We start from the raw sequence: 14,114 nt of genomic DNA, 5'->3' as shown, positions 1-14,114 counted from the left end.
CCTGGTGGCTCAGAGAGTAAAAGAATCTGCCTACAATACAGGACACTCAAGTTTGATCCCTGGGTCGGGAAGATCCCCTGGAGAAGGGCATGGCAACCCATTCCAGTATTGGAATTCCATTCTTGCTTGGAGAATCCCATGAACAGAGGAGCCTGGGGGGCTACAGTTCATGGGGTCGCAAAGAGTCAGACATGACTGAGCAACTTTTACTTAAAACAAGGCTCAAATGCCAAGTGAACCTTCTCCAAAGAGACCAGGGCCTAGAAGACAGGATCTCTAAATGTTCTGCCCAACAAGAAACCCTGAAAACAAATACTAAAAACCAAAAATGGTTCCTGTTTCCTGATAGCAGAATAATTCTGGAAGCTGTAACAAAATAATCAGCAAGAGCCAAATGATACCCAGAATTCAATCAGCTACTTTATATAATTCCAAGAAATGGGAGGTACCTGTGCTTCAAGGTATGTAATATTAAACTAAAAGACATTGATAGATAGAGCTGAAGAAAAGCAAAATCATCAAATGGTGTAGCTAGCTACTTCTGTAAGAATTACAGATGGAATCAGACTTGAAAAACTAAACATGTGACTCAAATCTAAGTGAGCTATGAGACACTTCATTCTTTTTAAAATTTATTATTATTGAGGTATAATCGACATACACCATTGCGCTAGTCCCAGGTATACAACACAAAGATCCCACATCATCCTTTAATTAATGAAGTCCCTGTTACAGACAGTTGCTAGGGTTCAGCATGTCCATTAGAGCCACAAAGATCCTGTCACAGCCTGGCCATCATCACTTAGGAGCTGCAGCAAGCTGAGAAGGTTATCTTGGGAAGATAACCCAAGCCTAAGGGATGACACAGTGCGTTTCTCTTTTGTTTTCTTGGCCATGCCTCGAGGCACGTGGGATCTTAGTTCCCTGACCAGGGACTGAAACGGCACCCCCTGCAGTGGAAGCATAGAGTCTTAACTGGACGGCCATGGAAGTCCCAGACTCAGTGTTTTCTTAAGGAGTGAGCATCTTTACATACTCAGGAAATAGACCCCCAACTTCACTATCATATAAACCATAAGGGCAGGAATTTTTTTTTTTTTTTTTTTGGTTCACTGTTTATCCTCAGTGGTCAGAATAATTAGGAATACATGACAGGTGTTCAGAAAATAACTGGTGAATGAGTGAATTGACTACGGATCATTAAAGTTCTTATGACATAGGAATCTATGCATATTTAGCATTTCAAGTGCAATGTGTATAATATTTGAGAGTATTTGGCCTAATAGAATTATAGTCAGCCTTATAATTCCAATTTTAAATACATATTTTGAGTAAAGGATTTACACATGTGATCTTAAATAAAAATCTTATTAATTAATAGTTTGGAGAACGTAAGAATAGCAATCACCACATTTATGGTTTAGTTTATTTGATTTTAAAAGAACTAGAGCTCTTGGGAAGGTTTGTCACATAATTAAAATTCTTAAAATAAATTAAAATGAATATAAGGCACAGTATTTAAGCATTTATCTAAGATTGCAAAGGGGACCAAAATTCATACATATTTAAAATGATTATTTAAATTTTGCTAAACTTAGAAACAAGATTTACAAGCTGAATATCACGCGAGTGTATGTTCCTTGATTCTTTGTCTGGTCACAACAAAGATTTTGGCTGACGGACGTTAAAGTCCCCTTGGCATGTCTCAGCTCTCAGGTCTTGGATAGACCGTGTTATAGCTCTCACGTCTCTAATGGACCATGTTATAGCTCTTAGACAAATCAGTGTTACAGCTCTATTTTATTTAGAAGATAGCAGGAAAATCCATCTTCGAGGCATGAGGGCACGTCAATCCAAAGACCCGAGGAGAAGAGCGCCCCAGCACGCGGGAGAAAGAGAGAGAGCGCTGGCTTTGGCTCCTCTATTTATACGTTTATCTCTCCCTGGGCCTGTCCTATGTAAATTGGGCCAGCCAGGAGTGTTGTTTGTTTTACCTGAGGTCCTCACTCCAGTCCTCGGACCTTCTTTTGTTCTATTTTCGCGGGCTTTTCCCTTCCTTGTCTTGTAGCCACTGCCATTTTGGACTCCTTTTCCCTGTTCTACCTACCTAACACTGAACTTAAAATTTTAAGAAATTAGGATTTTAATCTTAATTTTAGTAGATTACTAATTTGAAAGAAACAAAAGGAAACGTCTATTCTTTTCTGAGAAAAGAGAAACTTCTTTTCTGAGTTTTCTAAATGTCTTTTCACACATGCATATACATACATACAGAGATACAAATGCCCTTCAGTTCAGTTCAGTCACTCAGTGGTGTCGGACTCTGCGACCCCGTGGACTGCAGTATGCCGTCCTGCAGTCATAAAGGAAATCAGTCCTGAATATTCCCTATAAATCGAGCAATTATGTAAGCATTTCCCTAGCGCCCTCTAGTGTCAAAAGAGAGAAATAGCACAGGTAAACAAAATATTTTCACGTGGTAAAAGCCTCCAGTTCAGTTCAGTCGCTCTGTCCTGTCTGACTCTTTGTAACGCCATGGACTACAGCACACCAGGCCTCCCTGTCCATCACCAACTCCCGGAGCTTGCTCAAACTCACATCCATTGAGTCGGTGATGCCATCCAACCATCTCATCCTCTGTCATCCCCTTCTTGTCCTGCCTTCAATATTTCCCAGCATCAGGTTCTTTTCAAATGAGTTAGTTCTTCACATCAGGTGGCCAAAGTACTGGAGCTTCAGCTTCAGCATCAGTTTTTCCAATGAATATTCAGGACTGATTTCTTTTACGATTGACTGGCTTGATCTCCTGGCAGTCCAAGGGACTCTCAAGAGTCTTCTCCAACACCACAGTTCAAAAGCATCAATTCTTCAGTGCTCAGCTTTCTTTATAGTCCAACTCTCACATTTATACATGACCACTGGAAAAACCATAGCCTTGACTAGATGGGCCTTTGTTGGCAAAGTAATGTCTCTGCTTTTTTAACATGCTGTCTAGGTTGGTCATAGCTTTTCTTCCAAGGAGCAAGCATCTTTAAATTTCATGTCTGCAGTCACCATCTGCAGTGATTTTGGAGCCCAAGAAAATAAAGTCTGACACTGTTTCCCCATATATTTCCCATGAGGTGATGGGACTGGATGCCAGGATCTTAGTTTTCTGAATGTTGAGTTTTAAGCCAACTTTTTCACTCTCCTCTTTCACTTTCATCAAGAGGCTCTTTAGTTTTTCTTCACTTTCTTCCATAAGGGTGGTGTCATCTGCATATCTGAGGATATTGATATTTCTCCCGGCAATCTTGATTCCAGCTTGTGCTTCATGCAGGCCAGGATTTCACATGATGTACTCTGCATATAAGTTAAATAAGCAGGGTGACAGTATACAGCCTTGACGTACTCCTTTCCCAAATTGGAAACAGCCTAATAAAAGTTCAAATTACTATATAAGATATTTACATGAAAAGACATATTTTATCAGTGAGTATTTTCAATACAGTGAGAAACTTCACAGTGTACCTTCACTCTCCGTGTATTCTGGGTGAAAGTAAGTGAATTCCAAAGAGGCTACACGCAATAGGTGACACCTGAACTGGGTCCGAAGTTGGAATTATACCCCACAGTCATAGAAGGAAAGAAAAGAGAAAGCAGTGAGAAAAAAGAATGAGAGAGGAGAGAGAGAAACCGAGAGAGAGAAGCAGTCAAGAGAGAGAAAAACATGGGCAGGGGCAAGCTGTCTAGCTTGATTGGAGTGCGTGAGAACATGGTGAAAAGTATGTGTTTATACACATCATTTCTACCAAACTGCAGTCACTGTTCTCTGTGGCAACAACAGTGTGAGCTGAAAACAGGCAAAGTGGTACATTGTTGGTATTTTATTTGTTTAATTATTTATTTTCCGCGACATGTGGGATCTTCCCAGATCAGGGATCAAACCCATGTCCCCTGCATTGGCTGGCAGATTCTTAACCACTGGGCAACCAGGGAAGTCCAGGCTTACTGTTAATGTTGACCCCCATTTGACTGAGCATGGAACTTGGGGTCTTGCTTGACTTAATTTCCTTTTTCTTCTCATCGATGAAACTCTAGCCTTGAAACATAAAGTGTGACTCTTCAACTTGGTGTTTATTGTCACCAGTCAGATCTGCGTCAGAGACTTCTCCCCATTTCCTCATAATCCTTCTCCAGGACCGCCAAGTCCTCCCTGGCCTCTGCGAACTCACCTTCCTCCATGCCCTCCCTGATGTACCAGTGCAGAAACGCCCTCTTAGCAAACATGAGATCAAATTTGTGGCCCAGACGGGCCCAGGCCTCTGCGACCGCCGTGCTGTTGCTCAGCATACAGACTGCCCGCTGGACCTCGGCCAGGTCCCCTCCTGGCACCTCCCGGGGAGGTCGATCAGTGATGCCCACCTTGAATCCAGTCGGACACCAGTCTACAAACTGAACAGAGTTCCTCGACTTTGTGGCCGCAATCGCTGCATTCACCTCCTTGGGGACCACATCCCCTCTGTAGAGCAGGCAGCAGGCCACATACTTCCCCAGGCGAGGGTCACACCTGACTAGCTGGTGGGAGGGCTCAAAGCATGCAACTGTGATGTCCGACACAGAGGGCTCCTTGTGGTGGGTGCTGTCGGCAGACAGGATGGGGGCGAAGCTGGTCACTGGGAAGTGTATCCGCGGGTAAGGCACCAGGTTGGTCTGGAATTCGATCAGGTCCACATTCAGGATGCCTTCAAACCGGAGGGAGGCAGTGATGGAAGATGCTGCCTGGCTGATCAGCCTGTTGATGCTGGCATAAGAGGGGCATTCAAGGTCAAGTTTGCCATGACAGATGTTGTAGATGGCCTCATTGTCAACCAGGAAGGTACAGTCCACGTGCTCTATGGTGGGGTGGGTGGTGAGGATGGAGTTGTAAGGCTCCACTACAGCGGTTGAGATCCTAGGGGCTGGGTAGACGGAGAACTCCAATTTAGTCTTCCCACTGTATTCTGCGGAGAGCTGCTCCAACAAGAGAGACGTAAATCCCGATCCAGTGCCTCCTCCAAAGCTTCGAAAGATCAGAAACCCCTGAAGCCCACTGCAGTGTTCCGCCTGGGGAAAGTATTCATAAATGAGAAATGAGAATTCAGCCAAATAAACCCAGAAGCAGTGGTAACTGTGGGACACAGCCAGTACCCAAAAACAGAAAGTTCTGGTTTACCGTTGTTATCACCATCACAAACATGTTTACTTTGAAACACACTTGAGCAGTTACTTCGAAGTGGGGAAAATGCTTTAGAGTTTTGCTATAAGCTGGGCATAAACATTCAACTGTCTTTTGCTACCCTCTATGAATGTACGTGTATACGAGCTAAAGTATATGTATATGAGTATATAAATGTATACGTGAGCTAAAGTAAGGTGTTTATCAATAATGAAGAAAATGACAAGCAAAATATTGAAGCAATATAGCTCCCCACCACCACCCCTCAGTAGATGAAATATCTATCACTTTTGTACCCAATCTACTGTGCTGGTGTAAAAAAAGCACCATATTCCCTAATGATGATGCCAAACACCAAAATATTTACTAGACAGAGGATTCTCCAGACAGGATTTTAAAGAAGAATTCACTGTCAGTAAATAGAGGAACTGATCTCCAGGGAGGATGTGCCTCCTGTTAACTTTACAACTCTTGGTCACTATTGGAAAATGACAAGTTTTAGAGGGAAGTCTCTGATAACCAGACAAGTCATGAGTCAGCAAAAGCAAGAGTAGACGGGGGCTAGCAGCAGCAGCAGTCATTTAAAAGAGGGAAATCCTGCCATTTGCAACAGCGTGGATGGACCTCAGGGGCAATTAAGCAAAGTGAAATAAGTCAGACAGAAAAAGACAAATATTGAATCATCTCACTGACATGTGGAATCAAAAAAGGCAAAACTCATAGAAACAGAGAGTAGAATAGTAGTTGCTGGGGCGGGGGGCGGGGGTGGGGGGATGTGGGAGGAGGGTGAGGGGGGCGGGTGTGTGGAGAAATGGGAGATGCCGGTGGTCAGAGGGTATAAACTTCCAGTTATAAGATTAATAAGTTCTGGGGGTTTAATGTACAGCATAGTGACTGTAGTTAACAGCACTGTATAGTATACCTGAAAGCTACTAAGAGAATAGGTCTTTTCTTTTAAAGGTTTTCATTTAATGTGAACCATTTTTAAGTCTTTATTGAATTTGTTACAATATTACTTCCATTTTATGTTTTGGGTTTTTGTGGCTGAGAGGCATGTGAGATCTTAGCTCCCTGAGGAGGGATCAAACCCCATCCCCTGCATTGGAAGGCAATGTCCAGTGGTTACACTGAACTGGGAGGGAAGCGGGAATAGATCTTAGATGCTGTCACCACACACAAAAAAGGTAATTATGTGAGGGATGAATGTCTTAACTATCCTGATGGTGGTGATCATTTGATAATATATATGTATATTCAATAATATGAATTAGATTATCTTGTTGTACACCTTAAATTTACACAGTGTTTCCCTGGTGGCTCAGATGGTAAAGAATCTGCCTGCAATGTGGGAGACCTGGGTTCAATCCCTGGGTTGGGAAGATCCCCCGGAGAAGGGAATGGCAACTCACTCTAGTGTTCTTGCCTGGAGAATTCCATGGACAGAAGAGCCTGGTGGGCTACAGTCCATGGGGTTGCAAAGAGTCAGACATGACTGAGCAGCTAACACACTCTACTCCATATGTCAATTACATCTCAATAAAACGGGGGAGGGGAGGAATGAAATAAAACATTTCTTCATGCGTGGGAAAAGGAAAAAGAAACAAAGGAGCTGACCGGGCCCGTGGGGTAAGTGTGAGGCTTCTCCCCTCCCTAGTAAGGAAGGTTGGCAGTACCAGTATAAGGACCAGCCCAGCTCTGAGCATGCGCATGTGCAGGAGGCTTCAGGGTAGAAGCTGGGTGATGGAGGGGAGGGAGAAAGTGCTGGTGCTGGCTAGGTGGGTCCCCAGGGACCCCGGGCACTCTGAATGGCCCTGGAAGGAGAAGGGAGCCACTTGCCAGCTTGCGGATCCTCTCCAGCACCAAGTCAAGGACCTCCGGCCCCACAGAGTAGCGACCTCGGGCATAGTTGTTTGCAGCATCTTCTTTTCCACTGACGAGCTGCTCAGAGTGGAAGAGTGAGCGGTAGCTGCCTGCACGCATCCTGTCTGCAGAGGGGAAGGAGGTCAGTGCAACCCACACCATCCCACCCCTAACTCTTGCCCAGCCCCCTTTCTCTCCACCAATATCATAGAAAGAAATGCATTTAAAATGCCCAATTGGCTTTTTTAGTCTAGGGAAAGGTGTAATTATTCCCACGTGCACATTTTTCCATCATCCCACCCTTTATTAGTTCATTGGGGCTGCCCTAACAAATTACAACAAACTTGGTGGCTTAGAACAGGGGAAGTTGGGCTTCTCTGGTGGTGCAGTGGACAAGAATCCTCCTGCCAATGCAGGAGACACAGGTTCGATCCCTGGTCCAGGAGGACTCCACGTGTCCCAGAGCGACTGAGCCCGCACCACAGCTAGAGAGTAGCCCCCGCTCACCGCAACGAGAGAAAACCTGAGCACAGCAACAAAGACCCAGCACAGCCAAAAATAAAATACATTAATTTACAAACAAAACCAAGGGAGGCTTATGGTCTCATAGCTCAGGAGGCTAGAAGTTCAACGTCCAGGCATTGGCGGGGTTGGCTCCTTCTGGAGGTTCTGATGGAGAAACTGCCCCCTGCCTCTCTCCCAGCTCCTGGTGACTGTGGACAGTTCTTGGAGTTCCCAGGCCCACAGCTAGTCATGCCAGTCTCTGGGCTTGTTTGTTTGGGTTGTGGACCCAGTTAAGCACACTGGAATGTACATTACCTATGACAGTAGGCTCCAGGTCCATGAAGAGTGCTCTGGGCACATACTTCCCAGCTCTGGTCTCACAAAAGAAGGAATCGAAAGATGCACCCATGGGCTCTGTTTTAGCAGGTGCCAGCGGATCCTGACCACCATCGAGAACAACACCATCTGGCTGGATTCCATGTTCCAGGCAATAGAGCTCCCAACAAGCACCCCCAATCTGGACACCGGCTTGGCCAATGTGGATAGACAGGCACTCCCTCTGAAATGAGCCATAGTAAGAAGTTACAACTGTGTGCGTCTTCCTAACATGACAACATGAACTATATCACTCACCAGGTCTGCTCCTGACTGACAGAAACCAGGCTAGCCTATGCCAACAAGAGAACTTGATGATAAGGCTAATGAAAGCTGTGTCATGGAAACCAAAAACCAGGGTACAGGTAAGCTTCAAGAATGACTGAACTGGACTTCCCTGGCAGTCCAGAGGTTAAGACTCCACACTGCCCTTGCAGGGGGCGTGGGTTCTATCCCTGGTTAGGGAACTAAGATCCTACATGCTGTGTGATGCAGCCAAAAAGAAAAAGAAAAGGAACAAGTGAATCAAGGACTCCAGTTCAAGGAACATAAATTAAGCACCTATTGTGTGATGAGCTAAGAATGAGTTAAGACATACTATATATGAATAAAATCAAGCTTACTCACCCAGAAAAAAAATTTGTTATTAGAAAGGAATAAAACCTAATTGATGTATAGCCTGATACATATTAAAACCCACTGCAGTAAATTAAAGATGTTATCATTTCATATCTTGAGATTTCACTTTTCTTATGTGATCTAAATAAGAAAAGATGTTCTAAGCTTAAAAGTAGAGCAAATTTCACCAAGGAAACAGGCTAGAGATTTAACAACCCAAAAATACAAAAACTTCATATCATAATAGGCAAAAATGTTGATGTATCTAAAAAGGATTTATGTATAACCCTTTATATATAAGAGCTATGTATAAGACAATTTTATATACATCATTTTTAAAATACTTGAGATGTCTCTTAGAAAAATGGGCAAATGACATAAGCGAATGAATTACAAAAGAAAGAAGCCAAAATGGAAAGATTTAGGCAGAGTGGCATTCACAGCATCATTATTTGCAAGGGTAAAAACCAAGAACCAACATAGTTAACCATTCACTTTTTGGTGCCATTTAAAGGAAAATAATACAATGGCATGTTATGCAAACTTTTATATTTACCCCCCCAGAAAAAACCTATATGACATAGGACATGCTTATGTTAAAATATTGAATGAAAGCATATGTTATATAATTTATATAAAGTATGATGTCAGATACATTTAAAAATGAGCTTACTCAGACGTAAAAAAAGAATGAAATTATGCCATGTGCAACAACATGGATGGACCTGGAGATGATCATATGAAGTGAAGTAAGTCAGAGAAAGACAAATATCATATGATATCACTTATATGTGAATCTAAAATGTGATAAAAATGAACTTATTTACAAAATGGAAACAGGTCACAGACATACAGAACAAACCTACGGTTACCAAAGAGAAAGTGGGGAGGGATAAATTAGCACTTTGGGATGAAAATACACACACTACTATATATAAAACAGATAAACAACAAGGTCCTATTGTATGGCACAAGGAACTATATTCAATGTGCTGTGCTTAGTCACTCAGTCATGTCCAGCTCTTTGCAACCCCATGGACGATAGCCCACCAGGCTCCTCCATCCATGAGGATTCTCCTGGCAAGAACACTAGAATGGGTTGCCATGCCCTCCTCCAGGGGATCTTTCCAACCCAGCAATTGAACCCAGGTTTCCTGCACTGCAGGCAGATTCTTTATCATCTGAGCCTGTAATAAACCATAATAGAAAAGAATATGAAAGAGTATATACATATATATATACTTCAATAAAAATAAATAAGTGAAGTAAAATAAAAATAAGCATAGAAAAAAGTCTTAAAATGCATCAAAACATTAACTCTAGTTATATCTGGGGTGAATTTTTTTTCCTCTTTAAACTTACCTATTTCCTTCATTTCCACTGGGCTCCCCCTCCTCTCCCACTTTTAAATCACCATTCACTTCTCTTTTTTTAAGGCAAACAACCTTTTTTTGTAATTTAAGTATCTACTCATCTAAGAGCCAGGAGAAAAAGTTAAATCCTAAAAATCTAAAAGAACAGCAATTGCTGGCTTTAGCATCCTTGTGTTCTGATTGCCAATTGTCATGAAACAAGTCTGTGCAGAAGGGTAAGAGGTCTATTTGCTGCAATATCAGGACCCTTCAGGCTGTCTGTCTGATCCACTAATAGGCAACTCTGCCCTTGTCTGTCCGTCCATGGCTGCACTTTCCCAAGGTCTGAGTTATGGTTCAGTCCAACTCTTTGTGACTCCATCGGCTGCAGCACGCCAGGCTTCCCTGTCCTTCACTATCTCCCAGAATTTGCTCAGATTCATGTCCGTTGAGTCAGTGATGCTATCCAACCATTTCATCCTCTGCCATCCCCTTCTCCTCCTGCCTTCAATCTTTGCCAGCATGGGGGGTCTTTTCTAATGAGTCAACTCATCGCATCAGGTGGCCAAAGTATTGGAGCATCAGCATCAGTCCATCAATGAATATTCAGGACTGATTTCCTTTATGATTGACTGGTTTGATCTCTTTGCAGTTCAGGGGACTCTCAAGAGTCTTCTCCAGCACCACAGTTCAAAAGCACAGTTCAGTTCTTCGGTGCTCAGCCTTCTTTACAGTCCAACTCTCACATCTGTACAGGATGACTGGAACAACCATAGTTTTGACTCTACAAACTTTTGCCAGCGAAGTGATGTCTTTGCTTTTTAATACACTGTCTGGGTTTGTCATAGCTCTCCTTCCAAGGAGCAAGAATCTTTTAATTTCATGGCTGCTGCCACTATCCAAAGTGACTGAGACTGGACCACAGAAAGACACCAGCTGGAGGTTGGGGGTAGTTTCTCTGGCTGGTCACACCCCCATCATCTGACCTGAACTCTGTTCCTGCTTAGCTGCACAAACCCTGTACTTTGCCTCTCTGAGTCATGTGGCCTAACAGTGCTTTATCAGGAATTCAAGTGCACAAATCAAGTAGAACTTCCCTCTTATTGTTTTTCTGTGCCACCATGTCTCTCACGACAAAAACAGTGAACTTCACTTAGTATCAACCAATTTTTCCAATCTCTTTCTGGCACAGGAAAGCCTAAACAGCACATTCCATCAGCAACCTTCTCACACCCCATCTGCAAAGCACAGCTTTCTCCTCTCCCCTCAGGAAGGACTCAAGATGATCTCAGTACATCAGCTACTGTAATCAGAACAAAACTTACCTACAAACTTGAAAGCGGTACAAACTTGAAAGCGGTGGGGGTGGGGCGGAGGTTTGTTGTTTCTACATCATTAAACTCATTTACATGTGGACTTGTTTCACAACATCCTCCCCTGGCTGTTTTCTACCCAGTCCACCAGTCCACAGGGCACTTGCTCTTAATTATTCACAGTAAAAATAAACACCAACATGGAAAAAAATTGCTGCTCTGCATGGGGACTATTCCCCTGTGTGATGCAGACATTGGAGTGAAACTGAGCCTTTTGAACTTAGCAAGAATGCTTGGCCCAGGAAGGACAAATCTTGCCCATACTAGTTGCAGAAGCAGCCGAGTTTATCTCATAACTATGTCCCTAGGGACAGAAGGCTGTCTCCACCTTATTCTTCTCTTAGCCTCTTCCTCCTTTCCAAACTATCTGTTAAAATAATCACACTATTTAAACAACAACAACAAAAAAAGATGCCCACACGACATCAGTAGTGATGTCCCAGCACTAATAAATGCGGCTTTAAAGCTTACTGGAATTATTAGGACAGCACGATTTTCTAATTACTTTTTATTTTGAGATAAATATGAATTGTAGATTCATGGATCACTCATCCATTTTTCTACACTGGAAATATTTTGCAGGGTCACACCCAGAATATCAAAATTGATACTGTAAAAACACAGTGGGTTTCCAACACTGCAAGCACTCCTCATGTAGAAAGGCATAATTTTTCAGATCAAAACAATATAAAACAAACATCCTTAAATTTGGAGAGAGTATCCAACAGGAAGAGACGATAAAAGATGAAAAAAAAAGCAGTTTGAATGCTTGCTTCCATTGAATTAAAAAATTCTAAGATACTAAAATTTACTGTGACTGGAACAGAAGAGATTACACTATTGGTAGGAACATAAATTCGTCCATCCACTGTGTAAAACTAAAAATAGAACTACCACTTAACCCGCAGTTTGACTCCTTGTGTTCCAAAAAAACAAAAACACTGATTCGAAAAGACACACGCACCTCAGTGTTCATAGCACCACTATTAACAACAGCCAAAAAATGAAAGCAAACTAAATGTCCATTGACAGATGACTGTACAAAGAAGCGGTATGGTACAGTGGAATATTATTCAGCTATTAAAAAGAACAAATTTTTGCAATTTGCAGTAAACTGGATGGACCTGAAGTGTATTATAAAGTCAAAGACAAAGACTGCATGTTATCACTTATATATGGAATCTTAAAAAAATAAGCAAATGAATATAATAACAGAAACAGACTCACAAAGAGAACAAACTACTGGTTACTAGTGGGAAAAGGGATGGAAGGAGGTTCAAGACAGGGATGGAGATTAAGAAGTACAAACTATTATGTACAAAGAATAAACTGCAAGGATATAGTACATAATACAGAATATAGCCAATACGTCATAGTAATTATACATGGAGTATGACCTTTGAAAATTATGAATCACTATACTATATACCTGTAACATATAATATTGTAAGCAACTATATGTCAACTAAAAAAAGAGAGAATGAAAGGAAAGTGGATCTTAAAAGGTGGTCTCCAAACAGAATTATTGTAAGTGTGTATTAATTATTGTCCACAAAGAACTACACTCAAGAGAGAATAAGACAGAGGTCCTTGTACTTCACCCAGCCACGCATTTGTGAGCTTAGCAAGAGCAACCTAGGTCTGAAGTCCCCAGAAACTCTGAAAGTGTAACTAAAAGCGAAGCTACTGATTCCTACAGAAAGATCAGCACACTCACTCTAAAGCAAATGTAAAAACTAAAGAAAGAAGATCTTGGCTCAGTGCTTCCACTGAAGGCAAATCAATGAAGCTTTTCTCAAAAGTAGCAGAATTCTAGATGAACAGGTGAAATTCAGAGTAGATTTAAATCAGATCCAAACACAGATATTGAAAGAAACAAATGTCTCCTTAAATATTTTGTCTCTTGTATGAAGAATCTATGAAGAATTGTTTGGTGGGGAAAAGAAAGACACAGGATGAGTAAAATTTGCTATAATTATTGACAGCAGCACTTACCATGCTGATCTGAAGGTGCCCCACTGCCTGTGGTAATGACAGGAGGCGCCAGCCCAGGTAAGCTTTATCACAGGGCAGGAAATGACCCACCTGAGGGTTATACACTTAAAGCCACACAGCCTCTTTTCAGTTTTTCACTTTTCTGGGGTCAAAGGAGGTGTGACAGGATTGCCTGACTCCCCTGGGATAAAATCTGTGCACAACCACTGATGGATTTGCTAAAGTTTATCCAAATCTGCTTTAAACATACACCTAGGTTGAAAATAACAAATGTCTTAAAAAAAAAAATCCTCCTTTGTATGACAACCAATGAATGTTTCACTTGGTAAGTAGTTTTACAAAAACACTGTTTGATTTTTTTTTTCCTCTTTACTCCTTCACTTTCTATTTCATTACATTTTGTGTGTATCTGTTACTGCCTCTTTGAATCCTGTTTTTGAATTTTTAATTGAAGGGTAATAGCTTTACAATGTTGTGTTAGTTTTAGAATGATTGATTTACACATTAATTTATATTAGTATACTAGTTGTTGAACATATATACTATCAACCTACACAGTGATCAATGTAATTACATACAGCTGAAGATTCTGGAAATAATCTAGAAGGAAATCCCCCTAAACAGTATTTGTAAATTTATTGTTGTAAATCCAGGCTTAAAGGAATTTGGGTGACATTTAGGTCCAATGGCACCCCACTCCAGTACTCTTGCCTGGAAAATCCCATGGATGGAAGAGCCTGGTAGGCTGCATTCCATGGGGTCACTAAGAGTCGGACACAACTGAGTGACTTGACTTTCACATTTCACTTTCATGCACTGGAGAAGGAAATGGCAGCCCAC

The 14,114-nt window shown here is 41.9% G+C and overlaps 1 protein-coding gene across 2 annotated transcripts; it reads right to left on the bottom strand.

The window, feature by feature from the left end:
* Positions 1-619: 619 nt before the first annotated feature.
* Positions 620-13,314, bottom strand: TUBAL3 (tubulin alpha like 3). Of its 2 annotated transcripts, XM_012188597.5 has the most exons (4): positions 13,275-13,314; positions 7,877-8,120; positions 7,034-7,182; positions 620-5,085 (listed from the first exon to the last, which is right to left on the bottom strand). In XM_012188597.5, exons 1-4 carry the CDS (start codon positions 13,275-13,277, stop codon positions 4,141-4,143), a joined length of 1,341 nt encoding a protein of 446 aa, XP_012043987.2. In that variant the 5' UTR covers positions 13,278-13,314; the 3' UTR covers positions 620-4,140. The 2 variants fall into 2 exon arrangements, with proteins under 2 accessions (XP_012043987.2, XP_042085603.1); XM_042229669.2 differs by lacking the exon at positions 13,275-13,314 and having other exon boundaries at positions 7,034-7,178; positions 7,877-7,987.
* Positions 13,315-14,114: the final 800 nt, after the last annotated feature.

Source organism: Ovis aries, chromosome 13, assembly GCF_016772045.2.
Source record: "Ovis aries strain OAR_USU_Benz2616 breed Rambouillet chromosome 13, ARS-UI_Ramb_v3.0, whole genome shotgun sequence".
NCBI classification, from domain to species: domain Eukaryota; kingdom Metazoa; phylum Chordata; class Mammalia; order Artiodactyla; family Bovidae; genus Ovis; species Ovis aries.
The sequence above is the reverse complement of the archived record's forward strand: the minus strand, read 5'-3'. Positions and strand labels throughout refer to the sequence as shown.